This window comes from Phasianus colchicus, chromosome 21, assembly GCF_987193195.1.
Source record: "Phasianus colchicus chromosome 21, bPhaCol1.hap1.1, whole genome shotgun sequence".
Lineage (NCBI taxonomy): Eukaryota > Metazoa > Chordata > Aves > Galliformes > Phasianidae > Phasianus > Phasianus colchicus.
In genome coordinates this window covers 10297797-10313663 of record NC_143456.1, presented here as the reverse complement: position 1 = coordinate 10313663, position 15867 = coordinate 10297797, and the positions used below count along the sequence as shown (strand labels likewise).

At 60.2% G+C, this 15867-nt stretch overlaps 2 protein-coding genes across 4 annotated transcripts in view; both read left to right on the top strand.

The window, feature by feature from the left end:
- The first annotated feature begins 880 nt into the window (after positions 1-880).
- Positions 881-13441, top strand: CCDC92B (coiled-coil domain containing 92B). Of its 2 annotated transcripts, none has more exons than XM_090122563.1 (4): positions 881-1169; positions 6010-6163; positions 8427-8474; positions 10692-13439. In XM_090122563.1, the coding sequence occupies exons 1-4, from the start codon at positions 1125-1127 to the stop codon at positions 11336-11338; spliced, it is 894 nt and encodes a 297-aa protein (XP_089978689.1). In that variant the 5' UTR covers positions 881-1124; the 3' UTR covers positions 11339-13439. The 2 variants fall into 2 exon arrangements, with proteins under 2 accessions (XP_089978689.1, XP_089978687.1); XM_090122561.1 differs by having other exon boundaries at positions 1100-1169; positions 8427-8483; positions 10692-13441.
- A 1791-nt stretch (positions 13442-15232) lies between these two features.
- Positions 15233-15867, top strand: part of CLUH (CLUH binding protein of NUMT mRNA) — a 33607-nt gene continuing 32972 nt past the window's right edge. Inside the window, exon 1 of one of the 2 annotated variants that reach the window (XM_031591408.2) lies at positions 15233-15461. In XM_031591408.2, coding sequence (XP_031447268.1) covers positions 15344-15461 — 118 coding nt within the window. In that variant the 5' untranslated portion in view covers positions 15233-15343. Of the gene's footprint in view, positions 15468-15867 lie in introns of both variants that reach the window. The other variant, XM_031591407.2, reaches the window with a different exon arrangement.

Genomic DNA, 15867 nt, shown 5'->3' with positions numbered 1-15867 from the left:
AAAGCTTCCCTATGCAGAACAGCACAACTTTAAGGTGAGGACGGCAACCCAGCCCCACCAGCACCTGCCTGGGAACGCTGCACTCTGCAGCAGCTTTCAGAGTGGGGAGCAGATCAGCAGGCTGTCAGCTGATGGGAGGACTCTACCATTTCTCTACAGTGCCATGTGACATGGAACAGGCCACATTTCAGCTTCCCCTGCTGTAAGAGAGACACAATGAATGCAGTTATCTTCGCAAGTGGAGCCTCAGCTGCTCGGGATGACACAAATGTAAGGGTGTGAAGAATTACCAACCATATGAGTAAACCTTTTCACATCATCCCTCTGACCACAGATTCAAGGAAGCTCTTTTTTGACAGTGTCTCCCCACCGGTTTCCTTATTGAAGCTACTGCTACCCCACATTTGGCATCCCCACACACATTCTGAATTGTACTAACTCTAACAAGTCGTGGGAAGCACAAACACCACAGGTCTTCGATCGGCTCCTGGGCTCCTGGCCTGCTGCGAAACGGCTCCGTGGGCTCCGAGCCGCGAGGGAGGGGCTGCGGGGAGCGGGTGGCCGCTGCAGGGCACATTCGTGCCGGGGGTCCCCGCAGAAGGTGCGGGGCAGAGCCAGGGGCGCGCTGGGACCGGGTGGAGGCGGGCGGGCGCCGTCAGCACCGCGGACAGCGGCGGCGGGAGCGGAGCGGAGCTGGGGAGCGGCGAGCGGGGAGCGGAGCCCGGCGGGGCCCGGGGCGCTCAGGGGATGCCCCCGCCGCTGGGGCCGGCCCCCGAGAGGCCTCGCCGCGCCCCGCTGCTGCCGGAGCCGCCTTGCCCCGCGGGCGCCTGGCGCGGCACGGAGCTGCGCGGCCCGGTGCGGCTCGGTTCGGTTCGTCGCCGAGAGGTTCGATTCGACCCGGCCCTTCCCGACCGCGGCCCGGCGCGGCGGTCCGGCGCGGCGCCCCGGCGGAGCTCCCCAGTTCCGGTCACGTTGCCGCCTGTTTACGGCGCGGCTGCCGGCGGGCGGCGGGGCCGGGCCGGGCCGGGCGAGGCGGGGCCGCCGCAGGCAGCGCGGGCGGCGCGGGAGCCCGGCGCGGCCCCGGCCCCGGCCCCGGCCCCGGCCCGGCCCGGCGCGGCCGCCCCATGACGCCCAGCGGGCGCCCCGCGGGGCCCCGACGCTCCCCCCAGGTAACGCGGCGCGGCGGCGGGGCGGGGGCCGGGCGCTGCCCGCGGGCGGTACGGCTGCAACCGGGGCTCGGCGAGATTCGCTCCTGCGCAGCCCGGAGCCAACGGGAGGGCGGGCGGCGGCCGGCCGAGCACGGCGGGCACCGAGCGCCGGAGCGGGGCGGCGGCACCGGGGGAACGGGAGGCACTGGGCTGCGGAGCGAGGAGGGGGCGTCCCGGCGGGGGCTGCGGGGGGAACTCCTCCTCCCGAAGTTGCCCGCTGCCCGCTCCGCGTCTGTTCTAGAAGTTGCTGCGCCCCGAGTGCGGCCGTCCGTCGCGTCGCTCCTTCCGAGGGCGATTGCCGCAGAAAAGCGGCTCGAAGCGCCGCCGGGGTCGGCCCCCTCCGCGGGGTTAAGGCCGCGAGGACTCGAGGGCCCCCAGAGCGCTGCTGCGACATTCCCCAAGTGCGGGATCGCGCCGCAGGGATCGCCCGTTTCAGGTCGTGATCGACTCCCAGCGCCGATTGAGGGCCGCGTGCTGCCCCGTGCTGAGCCCCGGCCGCGGCTCCTTCCCTGCGGGCAGCGGCAGAGCACGGCCTGACCGCCGCCGTCTGCCAGCCAGAGGCAGTCCCCATCTTTGGCTGTCGGACCGGCAGCGGTGTGCAAGGAATTGCTGGAAAGCACAATAATTTATAATCAACGTTCCTCCTATTGATTTTATCTTTGAATAGATACTGTTAGATAATGAATAGGAAATAGGACGCTGAGTGTAATTCTGCTCTGCTCAGATCAAGGAAGGCTCCCGCTGACTTTCCCAAGGCTGGGATTTCACCTCTAGTTTCTATTCCTGGTGCCGTCACTGCCTCTGTGACCTTCTCAAGCTCCCAGCTTCCCTTTGCCATACATTCCTTACATTTAAAGAAGTACTTTCTTCATGACATTGCTGCAAACTTCAACGCGCTCAAATTCTTTGCGATCATAAAGAGGAACGGAATGAATTTCTGATATGTATCGGTGTTCGTTCCTGAGTATGTTTTCTTGTGATGGTGAGGGGAACCACAACTGGAGGAATTATTGACCTGTTCCTGCAAACCTTGTTTATGCCCTCTTACTCCTGAGGTAACTGGCCACGTGATTATGCGAATAGGGGCTGGGTCTTGTATGACAGTTTTTGTGCTGGGATATGCAGACATGAAGTACGTACACATTTGCCTTTGAAATGCTCCATCAGGAACCAAGGCTGTTTCCTTAGGTCAAAGTTCTGGGATCCCAGTTAACATAAACAGATTTCTGTACAGTTTTGCCATGGAAGCAAATCTGCAGACCTGTAACTAAACTAAAGTTACTGCAGGAAGTTGCTTCAGTCCTTTTCTTTTGCAAGTTGATGGGAGTCAGAGTGCAAGAGCAATTCAGAAAACTCCCGTAACTCACCTGGTGCTTAAGTTATTTTTAACTCTAAATGTCAGATCCCAAATGCCTTGCAGAAGGCTCTCTGTGTCTCTAAGGAGGAGACTGGGAGTCCTGTGCTCAAAACCTTGCAGGGGCAGCAGGGGCCACTCGTTCCTGGAAGGCAATCTGTGATGGAATCAAGTCCTTTGGATGTCCAGTGATGCTAAAATGCAGCACATCTCGCATGGCACCCAGCACCCTGAGGTGCTGCAAAACCCAGGAGCACCCCACTGCGAAGGGCCCTTTGTGCATCCAGGTGCTGTCTGAAAAACACTGCCAGCCCTAACCCCATGGGGCTGTGCTAGGGCAGATAAGCACAGCCTTTGCTGCTGAGGACTGCCCTCCCAGTGCAGCCTTCTTCTATGCAAATTGGTTTTGGTGCAGTCTCAGGCACGAGTGGAGCTGATGCCTGCAGCAGAGCAGCAGTGCAGGCAGAGCTGCAGGGAGGGGACAGCTTGGGCTGCAGGTGTCCCCTCTGGGAGGGGCACAAACAACCCTCAGCAGGCTGCTGCCTCCTTCTTGCCCTCCATGCATGTGTGCAGTTACGAGCAACAAGGGCATAGAGCATCCTTTAAACCAAAGGGGAGTATCGCTTACCCTTGGCTTTTATGCCGCATGACATCACCTCCCGAAGCTGCAGGCTCTTGTCTCCCCAGAGCCACGCAGTACATGGTTCTGTGCAGTCTTCCACCACCACTCGTGGTGCCAACTCAGAGTCTGGAAATGCAAAGTCACAGCCACGGTGGTGAGGGAGGGATGGGAGCAGGACCTCTTCCAGCCCCTCTGCTGCTCTGTGCAGACCGGTGCCATCCCCCAGGGCAGCAGCACTCACCATGCCCTGACTCCTGCCCTGCTCCAGCATGCGGGAGCTACTCTGCAGCACCTGCTGGGGGCTGTGAAGCCATCAACACAGGAGCATGGGCACTGCTCTCTGGAAGGTGCGACGGCTCCATGAGGTGTCATTAAGCCAGCAGCAAATCGTCCTTATTAGCTCCCAGCACCTCCCAAGTGATTTTGCTGTGTGCAGTGACCAGAGGAACTGCTTCAAACTGAATGTTCAAAACGCCGTTGCAATCTTCACTTAACTTCAAAAGCAATGAAGGGAAAATAATGGTTGCCAAGAATTGGGTTTGGAAATTCTTTAGGGTAATGTGTGCAGATAACTCCAGCAAGGCAACAACTCATTCGTTCCCTTCTGATAACATTAGAAATGCTCAAACAGCTTACAGATGCTGTTGAGACTCCATGACATCGTTAAGAGTGAGTGGCTCTTACATCGTTACCTGTCGCAGAGCTGTCAGGGATTCCATGTGCACATACCCCACTGCGGCCCCACAGCTCCTCTCAGCCATCAGAAGAGCAGCATGCAGGTGGCTGCCAGGAGACCCCTGCCCAAGGCGTGGATGGCTCTTTGTGGGTGCAAAAATCAGCCCCATGGAATGAGGGGCTCGGGACCCACAGAGACAAACCACGGTTTGTTTTTTGTTTGGGTTTTTATGTTTGTTTGTTTGGTTTTGTTTTTAAACACACAGGTCAACTACACAGATCTTTTGCCTTCCAAACCAGACAAAGCAGACCTTAACTCCCAAAAGCTTTTTTTGTTTGTTTTTTTTTTTTTTTTAATCAACTTATTACTTAACTACTGATTTGAAGGAGAAAAAAAATCATTGTTATGAAAAGGATAATTTTCCACTTAAAGGAGGGGAGGGAAAGTTCAATGGCAGAACTCCAGCCATTTCTACTGGGCACATCTCGAGCAGATAGAACAAAGCACTTGAAAATAGCAGCACATGTCCTCCGGGGCTCTGCCCAACCTACTTTCTAAACATCCAGAGATGAGGTCCCACCACTAACACAAAGGAGCTGCTCCAAAGCTGTGCCTGGCCCTCCTGCAGCCCCTCCCCACCCTCAGGGCTGGGGGAGGACGTGCTGCTGCCACAAGGTGCGCTCCTGGGCTGCAGGCACCAGGGAACTCCTGCACCGCCCCGGCTGGCTCTAGGCACCCAGCCCATGCCCTATCTGCCTCCCCTGGCGGGGGGCTTTGCTGCAGCACCGCAGCAGCAGGTGGAGCAGCAGCACCTGAGTGGAAAGCCCAGCCAGGCTGTGAGCTGAGCCAGCCTCTTGCCTGCAGGAGGCACAGCACCCCCACACGCAGAGCCTCCCCCGCCGTGCAGCACCCAGGAGCACAGTGTGCTGTAGGGTTTTGTATCAGGGCTGGAAGGAGGGGGCTAAAAATTCTCCCTGTCTGTCACAGTGGCTGTAGCTGTGCAGGATGTGCCAGCAGAGCACCTGAATCCAGTGCGGGACGGGCCCTGCAGTGGCCCAGCGCTGGGGCTGCAGTGGGGCAATGGCCACAGCAGGAATGAGCCCCAAGTGCACGGGCACTGGAGCATCCTCTCCTCCTTATGGAAGGCAGGGTACATGGAGCCCCGATTTCAAGGTTTTCACATATCTGTAGATGCTTTGGCAAGAACAAAGCTTTGAGCCAGAGCTGCTGCCAAAATTGCTTACTTCAGAGTCAAGCTTAAATGGAGTTTGATTTGATATAGAGTGTGGGAATTAGCTTAAAATGTCTTGCGTTAAAGGGCTGGGCATGCTATAAATGCAAGCTGAACATTTGCTTACTTCTGAAGTTTCTGTGGAAAAGAATGGAAAATCAGAAGCAAATGAATGTGGATTGGCTTCCCAGCAGCAGGACAGCATGTGCTGTGCTGTGGCCTTGCTGGCAAAACTCATAGTGACCTCTGCAGTGGGTTGCTGTAGGTTTCCTCCTGATCTTGGTGCATGGCACAGGGACATGTGGTATTTCCAAGATCTAAGGGTCCTTCAGAGGTTCATTTTTCCCTCTCCGTGCAGGTAGGCAGCACGCAGCACTGCACACTGCTGAACTCCATGCCCCGGGGCTGACCCTCCCAGCGTGCGGCAGCGCTGAGCTCCTGCCATGCAATGCTGATCGGGTTGGACAGACCATATTGTATTTTTCATGCCCTGGATCTCGTTCTGCAGTTGCTGCTTTGCAATATGGGGCTCACTGAGCAACTGAAATCACCGCTGTGTGGCTCATAGGGGTGATCCTGCCCCAGTTGTATCTCTGCTCAGTGATGAGGCAGATTTCCTAAGGCCATACTTAAAACAGAAATGAGCCCATTCAATACAAGGGTCTGTATGGTGCATTTTCTGTTTTCGCAGTGCTGGGGCTCTCAGCCCAAGCCTGCAACAAGAGGCAGTGGGGCCAAACAGAGGCATGGGTGCTGTCCTGCGGGGCTGTGGGTGCAGAGCTGCTGCCCTGCAGCCACGTCCCTGTGGAGCACAGGGTGCAGAGCCCAGGGCTCTGTGTCCCACGGGTCATGGGGCTGGTGCTGCTGGGGTGACCCACCGAGCTGTGCTCTGACTGTGAGCCCTCTCTTCTCCCTCAGGCGTGGGCTGCAAATTCAGTTGCGATGGAGACCGTGTCCCTGGAGCACCAGATCCAGAGTGTGCAGAGGCACATTGCTTTCCTGAAGAAGGAGCAGATGGAGCTGCTCCATGGCCTGCATCTGGAGATCCTCCGCCTGCAGAAGCACTGCTCAGGTGAGCACTGGGCACTATGGCACAGGGAGCACAGCACAACCCATCCTGCCCTCAAAGACAGTCCTATTATTAAAACATAGAGCTGGTTCTCCCTTTCTCCCAGATGCCATTTGCCCAAGAGAAGGAAAATGGCTGAACTCCACTGACGATGGATGAGCAGGCATGGGACTGTGCTGAGCTCCCTCTCAGAATTGGAGGAACGTGGGTTCCTGGGCTGGGGCAGTTCCCCCCGTCCTCCTGCCCACCCCTGGAGTCCACCCCAGTGGCTCTCATCAATAATTCAGCCTGGCCAATTACTCATTGTCTTCCAGCTCCTAATCATCACTGATTCCCGGGAAACAGAGACATGAGGGCATTTCTAAAATTGTCCATTCCCACCCATCCTTTCTGAGCTTTTGCTGTTCCATTTCATTGTTTTAATAGCTGTATCCATGCCTCTCCTGATACGTGAGGCCAGGGGACCCTCAGGCATAAATCATACGGGGAGGTTCTGAGCTGCCCTGGCAGCAATGGCCCTGTCCCATTTGCTTTTTGCAACAAGCACCGTGCCCCATCCATGAGGCACACGGCTCTGCATCTGTGGGGTATGGTGGGTCCAAGCTCTTACGTAGCTCTGGGGTGACCTTGGATGTATTTGCAGTGCCACTGCCTGCTATTCATTTGCACGAGGGAGGTAGATGGGTCAGTCAGCACTTTCCTGCCTGGTCCAGGCATGTAGGTTATTGCTGCACCTGTATGTGCTGCTATGACCTTGGGTTTTTGCATCATGACCTTGGTGTCTCAGTGGACTCACCGCCAGCAGTGCCTGTCCTCCTGCAGCTCGGCTTCACAGCTGTGCACCAATGGAGCGCCGACAGCTGGAGAGGGACTGCAGCACCCACTGAGCCCTCTGCTGCACTGCCAGCACAGGACAGTGGGATAGCAATCCCCCAGCTGCACCATGGGGTCAGGGGAAGCCGACCCCAGTAAAGTCCCACAGTGCAACATCCTCGGATGGAGGCTTTGCAGGAAGACAAACGCAGCAAAGCAGCGTAGAGTGATTCATCTGCTGGAAGGATCCTCTCATTACAGCAGTGCTGGCTCCCCTCCCACTCCCATTTTATTTGCAAAGTATAAACACAGCAGAAATAGCAGTAGATCCTTTCAGACTCCTCTGTTTCTCCTTTTACTGGAAGATGAGCTCAGCTGCTGTGGCAATAATTAGCACATCCCAGTGTTAGCAGAGCAGCAGGAGGAGAGCAGTGCTGCCCGGAGGGGCCGTGGTGGCAGTGAGGGCTCCACATGGTGCTGGGCTTTGGGGATCTTCACTGCGGGGCCCAGCAATGGCCTCTGCTGGAACCACATCGTGCAGAGAGGGCATCACAGCCACTGCTGCATGTGGCTGCAGCACCAGTGGGGACACAGGAGCCTGACACCCATAGGAAGGAGGGCACATGTGGGGCCAGTCGTGGGAGCGACACAGGGAGGGATTCAGAGGCACAGGCACCCCAGCACAGAAGCGGGGACCCCGTCCTGAGCATCACTGTGCAGGCAGCAACATCTTTTCCAGCAGGAGACGGCTTTAGGTTTCATTTGGAATCTCTCTGAGACTCCAAACCCATTATTTTAACTTCGGTAAAATAACACAGCTGCCATTGATTTTCCGTGGGGCAGGCAGGAGTGCTGAAAGCTTTCCAGAAATTGCATTACGTTCTCTGTTACTCTGCATTCTCACCACAGATTTGTTTTCCAAGTCAGACGGCAGAGCAGCCTCAGCCAAGAGCTCCGTTTCAGGGTGGCGGTGATGGGGATTAGAGTCAACACGAAAGCAGATTAAAAGAAAAATGTAGGGCAGAGATTAACCGTTTAAATTCATACTCAGAAGACAAAAAGCTCGGGGATGACGGAATGCTGCCGTCCCTCTGCTCCTCCTGTTTGCTGGTGGTTTGGTGGTCTGTGATATTCGCTGAGAAATTGTGTGGGGTCCGTGGGGCTGTGGTTGCTGTGGGTCTGCTTGCATCACGCACAGAGGCAGAGATCACTCTGCGGGCAGTAAATGATGAAATACTTCAGGCGGCAGTTTAGATTTGGTCTATTTTCAGTCCATTGCTTCGCTCTTGTCCTGGTTTAAAGCGCCGAAGATGGTTCAGCAGATAGGAGCTGCAGAGCTCCCAGCACGGAGCGCTGCCCGCCGCTGCTGCCCGCATTGCCGCTCCGTGGCCGCTCGCGGTGGCAGAGAAGCAGCGCTGCGCCGCGTCTCACTGCCGTCTGGTTTCTCTTCCAGAGCTGACCCACGACCTTGAGATGAAGGAGCTGGAGGCCCGCCAGCAAGGTGAGAGCAGTAAGTGTGCGGGGGGACGGCTGCAGCGCTCCGAGGGGTGGGGGGCCCAGCGGGAGGACGGGGCCTCCGGCCTGAAGGATCGCTGGGGCTCTGTGCTCAGATAGAACGGCCCTGAGTGCCCGTGCCGATGCCCCAGGGAGGATTTGCATATGAAAGCAAGCATTCCTCGGGTTTGCTTTGCTAATCCCCTTACACAGAGCCCGCAGGGGCACTGCAGATCCCCGGGGAGCGACTCAAAGCTTGCAGACCCCTGAGCCCCGGGAGAAAGCAAACACAGACAGTCGGTGACCCCTGCACTCCCCCAACCCCTGTGCGCTGTCCTGGGCATTTGGAGGTCAATTCGGAACCTCTTCCAGTGACGTTATGTAACATTACATCCCATGAGAAAAAACTCCATGCGTTCCAAAAAAAGGGACAGAAAAGTCCTGGCGCACTCAGCACGGCGAGCTGCGTGGCACTGAGCCCTCATCCCGTCCCTCGCTCGTGTCCGGGCCCAGCACTGCCCAGCTGCCGTGCCCAGCAGAGGATGCTATGGAAGCAGCTCCGCCTCCTCTCTGGGTTGAAGCCAAACCCCATCCCTTCGCCGTCCCAGCACGATGCCATGGCTGCATGCCGCGGGCTCGGCTTCTCTCCCTGCCCGCCCGGTGTTAGCAGCGCCAGTGCATGGCAGCGACCATCGCCTGCACAGCACCACCCGCAGGGCGCTGCCCGTCAAGATGCCTTAACGGCTCCAAAAGAGTACAATCCCATTTGCTACATTTATGGGGCAACAGCCTAAATTAAGATGCCGCCAAATGATCACTCTTCAAATACCACTCAGTAATAATTACTGCGTGCAGCTTCTTTCCTTAAGATCTCATTATAAAACATTTCTCCTTTGCAGAAAGTACTTAAGAGCCAAAGCTGTAAAGCTGTTGCAGTGTGTATCACAACAGGCAGAGCTTCCTGCAAGCTGTGGGATCACGCCTGGGCACGCTGTGTGCTGTGCAGGGCTGTGCATCCACCTCTCCGGCTGTGCTTGAGCGGCCGCCTTCCACCACATCCCCCTGCCCCACACTGCTCACATCTTCACAACACCTCTGATGGTGGAGTGCAGGGAATGCCGCGTGGTGCCACATCCCTGGAGTCCCCACACCAACAGTGTGTAGTTCCCTGTAGAACTGAGAATGCTCTTTATTGAAAGGCGGCAGCCTGAAGCCACAACCCCCTGCACCCAGCCCTCAGGGAGTTGGCGGGGGCTCAGGCCAATTGGGGCACCTGGCCTGGTGCTGAGCTCGTGCTCGTGTTCCACAGAGGGCATTGGCATGTACAGGAAGGTGGGATAGGTGGGTGGGAGCCAGTGCCATGCTCCTGCGGGCAGCAGGAGCCGCAGTGGAGCAGCCCACACAGCCCAGGCAGGGCGGTACAGAGTGTGCAGGAGTCACAGGCAGGGCTTGTGTGAAATCACTGATCTCCAGGTGTTGCTGGGTGACTCAGAAAGGCTGGGGCAGGCAGGGCACGGTCCCCACTCCTGGCTGGGAGCCGTGGGGAAGTGCTGCCTGCTGCGGCACCACTGCTCAAACATGTCCTGCCAAGGCCCGTGCCTGGCAGTGACTGCTGCAGTGCAGAAAGAAGCTGAACAGGTTGGGTGTTCGGAGCAGGGAGGCAGCATGGGGAGCGCATCGCAGCTGGCAGCGCCTGTGCAGAAGAGCTCAGATCCCTCCTGCACGCTCAGCAAGGAGAGCAGCAGGGAAAACAGCTTCAGATATATGGGCTCCTGTGTGCCCATACATATACGTGTGTATGTGTGTGCCCCCAGAAAAACACATACACGCATTTATGCTGAGGTGCTCAGCTGAGCCTGGCCCAACTGCCCGGTAATCCCAGATTAGCATTCTCTGTTCTCTACTCTGGCTTTTCAGTCTCTTGGCACAAGGGCAGCAACACCCTACGTGCTGGGCTGATGTTCTTACTGCTGGGCTTTACTCTTCTCTCCCAGCCTGAAACCGTCCACATGCAGAGGGGACCACGGGGTACAGGGAGGGGCTGCGTGCACTGGGAGGGAGCCTCTGCTTGGGCAGCCCGTGGGCGGCTTTGCAACCACGACTCCCAGAAGCACGCAGCACCCCACGGCACGGCTGGGACATGCCGGCACCCCGCGCGGCCGCCCCGTGCTGGGAACCGCGCCGCGCACGGAGCGAAGCTCCCCTAACCGCTGCCTCCCCGCAGACGCGCTGGACCGGGAGCTGGAAGAGAAGTGCCGGGCGATGGAGGCTCAGCTGCAGGAGAAGGAGAAGGACAACCTGGAGCTGCGCAAGGAGCTGCGGCACAAGGAGACGCTGGTGGCCGCGCTGCGCTCCAGCCTCCGCAGCAAAGAGCGGCGCTTCCTGGAGGAGCTGAAGCGGCGCAGCCACCGCGTCACCATCCTCGACACGGAGCTGCAGAAGCAGACGGAAGCGGCCGCCTACCTCTCCCTGCAGCTGCACGCCACCGCCCAGCGCCTGCCGGGCCCCCGCAGCGGCGGGCGGCCGCCCCCCGCGCAGCCCCCGGCCGAGGGCAGGCAGCCGCGCCGCGGCCATAGGGTGCATCCGCGGCGCCCGGCCGGGGTCGGCGCCCGGCCCGGGGACCCCGCGCGCGAGGAGCACGACGCCATGCCCGACCCGGCCCTCTTCCTCTACGCGGCGCGGCCGCCCGCCCCGCAGCGCCCGTCACCGCCGGAGCCCCACGCCGGGCCCCGCCGCGCTGCCGCGGTCCCCCGAGCGCAACGGCTGCCCCAGCCGCCGCCGCAGGAGCCCGAAGCCGGGGCTCGGCCAGCCAAGGGCGAGCCCGGCAAGCGGCCGGGGCCTGGGCCCCGCGGTGCCCGCGCGCGGGAGTGAGCATCGAGGCGGGCACGGCCCGAGCGGCTGGGAAGGCGCTGACCCCGGAGCACCGTGCTGAGCAGCAGCCGAGGTCGCCGTCCCCCGGGAAGGGGGCAGGGGAGGCAGCGCTCCGCTCTCGGCCCCGCGCTGAGCCCGCCGGGCTGCGCCGTGCGGAGCGGGCTGGGGCAGCGCTGCACGAGGCTTGCCGAGGGGCGACGAAGGAACGAGGCTGGGACGAGGCTGCTGCAGGGGTCCCCCAAACCGAAAGGTGCCCGTCTGCAGCACCCGGCGCTGCTCCCCGCCGGAGCACGGCTGTGACCCACGTCACCCGCACGGGGTGTCCGCACGCCAGCACCGTGTTCCTCATCGGCACCTACAGCCGGCTGCTGTTTTCTCACCACAGACTGAAATCATGTCAGCAAGGCACTGGCAAAGCGGGATCTGGTGCGCTGCCACCCACGGGGCAGAGCTGGCCACAGTGCAGCCCCATCAGGAGCAGAGGCTGCAGATGACGCTTTGCCTGCGGTGTCCGAACCATCGGAGCCCACCTCCCTCGTGCTCAGTTCAAACCCCTGGGAAAGCATGGCCCTCCTTCTGAACCATCACCTGCCTCCAGCCCCCAGAGCGCCATGCAGCCAGAGGTCTCTATTTTTGTAGCTCGGTGTTTGTAACTTACAATGCTTTTAGGAGACTCTCAGTCGCAGTCTCAGGCCAGCTCTCCAGATGGTGAAATCAAACCCCAAAGTACGATCAGCTCTGCAGGAGGCGAGCAGCTTTCATGCTGCCCTTTGGCTGTGATGGGCACCCACTGGGAGAAGTGTCCAACTCTGGTGGGAGGCCCCCCCCAGTGCCCCCAGTGCTGCCCCAGCGGCCTCTGGCCATGCTCCCAGAAAGGCACTGCATGGCAGTGGGTGAGACACAGCCTGGCATCTTGTGGGTAAACCCCTCCCGGCCTTGGGACAGGGCTGCTCTTCCCGGGCTCTGAGTGCTTCTGCTGAGAGCACGTCCCAGTGTTCTTTTAATGTGAAAGAGGGTAAAACATCTCTGTGCGTCCCTGTGCTGTGATTTGCACAGCTGGTTCCCCCTCATTCCTAGACAATCCTGATACACAGAGCGTGTTGCATTTTTATTATAAAGTTATTGATAAAATCATGTTGTTCATGACCAACCTGAGCATTAGAAAGGGGAGGCCGTGTAAGTACCCTCCTGTTCTCTGTAAATATCTTCCTAACAATCAGCATTTTTAGTGCCTAGTATGTAAATGAAGCAACCCTGTGGGAGCTGCAGGACCCTTCCCCCTTCTCAGCCATCAGCTCTGAGTTCCAGGGGCACATCCCATCTCAGTGCCTCGTGGCTTCTGCCCACCCCATGGCAGCCTGAATGGGCAGGGAGGCAGCAGGGCCATGAGAGTCTGGAGCCAGCCCTAAGCTGGGAAGGGCCGGCCTCATGCACTGCACTGCGGTCACTGCTGCTCCTGAAGGGGGGAAGCTCTAGAGTACAATATATACGCACTTATATATATGTATACACATAACGCACTTGCTTTGAAGGGAAAACACTGTATGATTGTAATAGAAATGATGTTGAAATAAATTATTTTAATCTTTGTATTTATATAAAATGTTCGACGAGATCTAAATGATCCCAACACCCAGAAAGGCAGTGCTCCTGTGTTTAACCTGTGGGATGCTGCTGGGTGCACTGAGCTCACGGAGCAGCAGGGAGCCCCAGGCAGTGCCTGCCCTGCCCATGTGTGCAGGGGGTCCACTGCCCCCAGCTCTGGCTGCAGCACAGGGCAGTGCCCCATCACTGCATTGCTCAGCGCTGCTCAGCTCCGCGTGAGTCGGGGCGGTTAGCTGTACGTTGTGCTGCAGAGCTCTGTACATGGACACGTATAGACTGGGAGTGTAACTGCTGACACCTACATGCTCTGTATGGAACAAGCAATGTGTAACGTTGACGCATAAAGCTTATTAGACTGGAAATGGATGCATAGCAATAATGCTCCATTGTTAAACATTACCTGATATATATAAAACAGCATGTTGGCAACTCCTGCGTGCAGACCAACAGCCAGGCACTGCTCTTGCACCCACTGCTGCTGTTCTGCACTGCTTGCAGCCCACTGTGCCTGGAGCACTGGTGTAGTGATCATCCTTCCTGCTGTGCTGCAGCTGCTCTCCAAGGAGGGCACCCTGTTGCACAACCTCGCAGCAGAGGCAGAGGAGCTGTGCATGTGGCAGAAGCAGCCCCACGGTTTACACAGTGCCCCAGGCAGGCTGCTTGGGGAGCTCTCCTTCTTGACCCCATTAATTAAAAAGCCTTATTTTCTGAATGTGCTTGCTGGGGCTACCTAAGCACCCCTGGCTATATCCTTCCTGCTTTGGTGGTGTGCTTGTTGGGGCGCTCAGCAGCGCCCTGACTTCATACCACCCACCAGAAGTGTCAGTGCTGTCCTGCACAGCACAGCCTGGCAGAGCCCTGCCTTAATCCCCGGGGAGCGAGGCTGCATGGGCCCAATGCCCATCTGAAGTGCTACCACCCTCCTGGCAGAGCGCTCCCTGATTGCATCCAGCCTGCCAGCTGGCGTCCCACCCCTCTTGCACATCAGGAGGAGCTGCCCACACCCAGGTCCAGTCCGGTTGCTCGTTTGACCAAGGCAGAATTCGAGGCTTTCTGCAGGCTGCCCTTTCAAAGATCCACTTTCCCATCACTGCAGTCACACCAGTAATGATATGCCAAGCCCTGAACTCCCACATCTTCCTGTGTCTGTAAAGCCAGACCTTCTTGCCGAGGTCCGCAGGCGGATGCTGAGCCACATCTCCCCGGTGGGTGCAGGGCCACGTGCTGGGACCGCTGGGGCTGTGCAGGAGCCTGCTGTCCCACCGGCTCTGCAGAGCCTCAGGCTGGGCCCTGCACTCAGTTGCCCTGGCTCGAGCAGCTGCAGCTCCATCAGAGCAGAGCAGGGCATTCTCAGCTGGACGAGCAGAGCTAAGCGGGGCAGTGGCACCGTGTGCCTCCTGCTGGGAGATCCACGGCGATGGGAGGGAGCCAGCGCTCTGACACTGCGCTGCTTTATGTGAGGGTGCAGTTTACTACATGGCACCATTATTCACCCGCACCACGTTCACGTTGACTTTTTTAACCAAGTGCTTTTCAAAACGTATTCTCTACGTACCCAGAGAGCAGAGAACGGAGCTGTGAGCTGTACGTGAGAAGCCACTGCGATACCACTATTATTTCTTGATGAAAACAATGCAGTCCCTTTGGAGTTGCCCTTTCCTGCCCCAGCGCAGCCCCCTGAGCTCCCACCGGCAGCAGCCCCGTCCCACAGCCCCGGGCTCCAGCTCCGTCACGGCTGGAAGCCGAGCGCCCCGGTCCTCGTCCCCATCCCCAGCCCGGTACCCGGACACAGCTGCGGGCCGGCCGAGCTCCGCGCTCCCGGAGGCCCCACGGCCCGGTCCCGCCGCGGTGCCGCTGTTCCCGGCCCACCTCGTGGCGCGGCGTCCCGGGACGCAAACCGAACGGAATCGGCTTTTGGCCGTTCGTTTTTCACTCCCGAGGAAGGCGGCCGCCCGCGTCCCGGTCCCGCCCGTCCCCCGCCCGTCCCGCACGCAGCGCTCCGGCGGCACCGCAGCCCCGGGGCCCCGCGCGCGACCTTGCAGGCGTCGGGAAGGTCGGCAGCGGCCCGCAGTCGGTCCCAGCCCGCCCGGCCCGCGGTGAGGCCCGCCTCATGCCCGTGCGCCGGGCCCGGGCCGCGGCAGCGCGGGGCAGCGCGGAGTCGACCCCTCCCTGCCCGTCCGGCCCCGCCGCCCCGCGCCGCGTTCCGCCTTGGCCGGCCCGCCGCGCCCCACCCCGCCCCCCGCCCTGCGCGCGCGCGGCCCCTTTAAGGCGTTGCGGGCGGCGCGGAGGTTGGTCCCGGGCCGCGCGCCGTAGCGGGGTCGCCGCACCACGTGGGCCGGAGCGGCGCTGTCCTTCGCGGCGCGGCGGGACGGGACACGGCGGGCACGGCGCGGGGCGCCCATGGTCAGCAAAGCGGACGAGATGCCGCCGGCCGCCGTGCCGGCCTCCGCGCAGGGAGGAGAGCAGCAGGAGCCGGGGCCGCGCGGCAGGAGGGCGGCGGAGGCCGAGCGGCGGCCCGGTAAGGGTAAGGGAAAGGGAGGAGGGGGCCGCGGCGGGCGGCCTGGACGGGACCCGGGCCGGATCGCCGCGGGACGCCGCCGCCTCGAGGCGCGGGGCCGGCGCAGAAGGAGCCGCGGCCCGGCCCGCGTCGGCGCGGACGCGGAGGCCCCGGGGACGTCGCGAGCGGTGCTGGCCTTCGCCGCTGCGCTCCCGCGGCCCGGCGGTGACGGCGCGGCCCGGGAGGATTGGGGGGATTCCGCGACGGCGGCCCGGGGCGGTGGGGCCTCCTCGCACCGCGCCGCGGGGGCTGCGCTCGGGGCCGGAGGGAGCGGTGGAGCTGGGGGGGTTCGGTCGGGCCCCGCGCTGGACGGGGGACGGGGCGTCGGAGCAGCGGGGGCGGCCGGGCGCGTTCCGTCCCGGCGCGG

Excerpts from the sequence above, each read along its gene's own strand:
- CCDC92B (XM_090122561.1), top strand. The coding sequence starts at position 1,125 with ATGACGCCCAGCGGGCGCCCCGCGGGGCCCCGACGCTCCCCCCAG. Across the intron at positions 1,170-6,009 it reads GGCCCCGACGCTCCCCCCAG|GCGTGGGCTGCAAATTCAGT; the intron begins GTAACGCGGCGC and ends CTTCTCCCTCAG. Across the intron at positions 8,484-10,691 it reads CCGCCAGCAAGGTGAGAGCA|ACGCGCTGGACCGGGAGCTG; the intron begins GTAAGTGTGCGG and ends GCCTCCCCGCAG.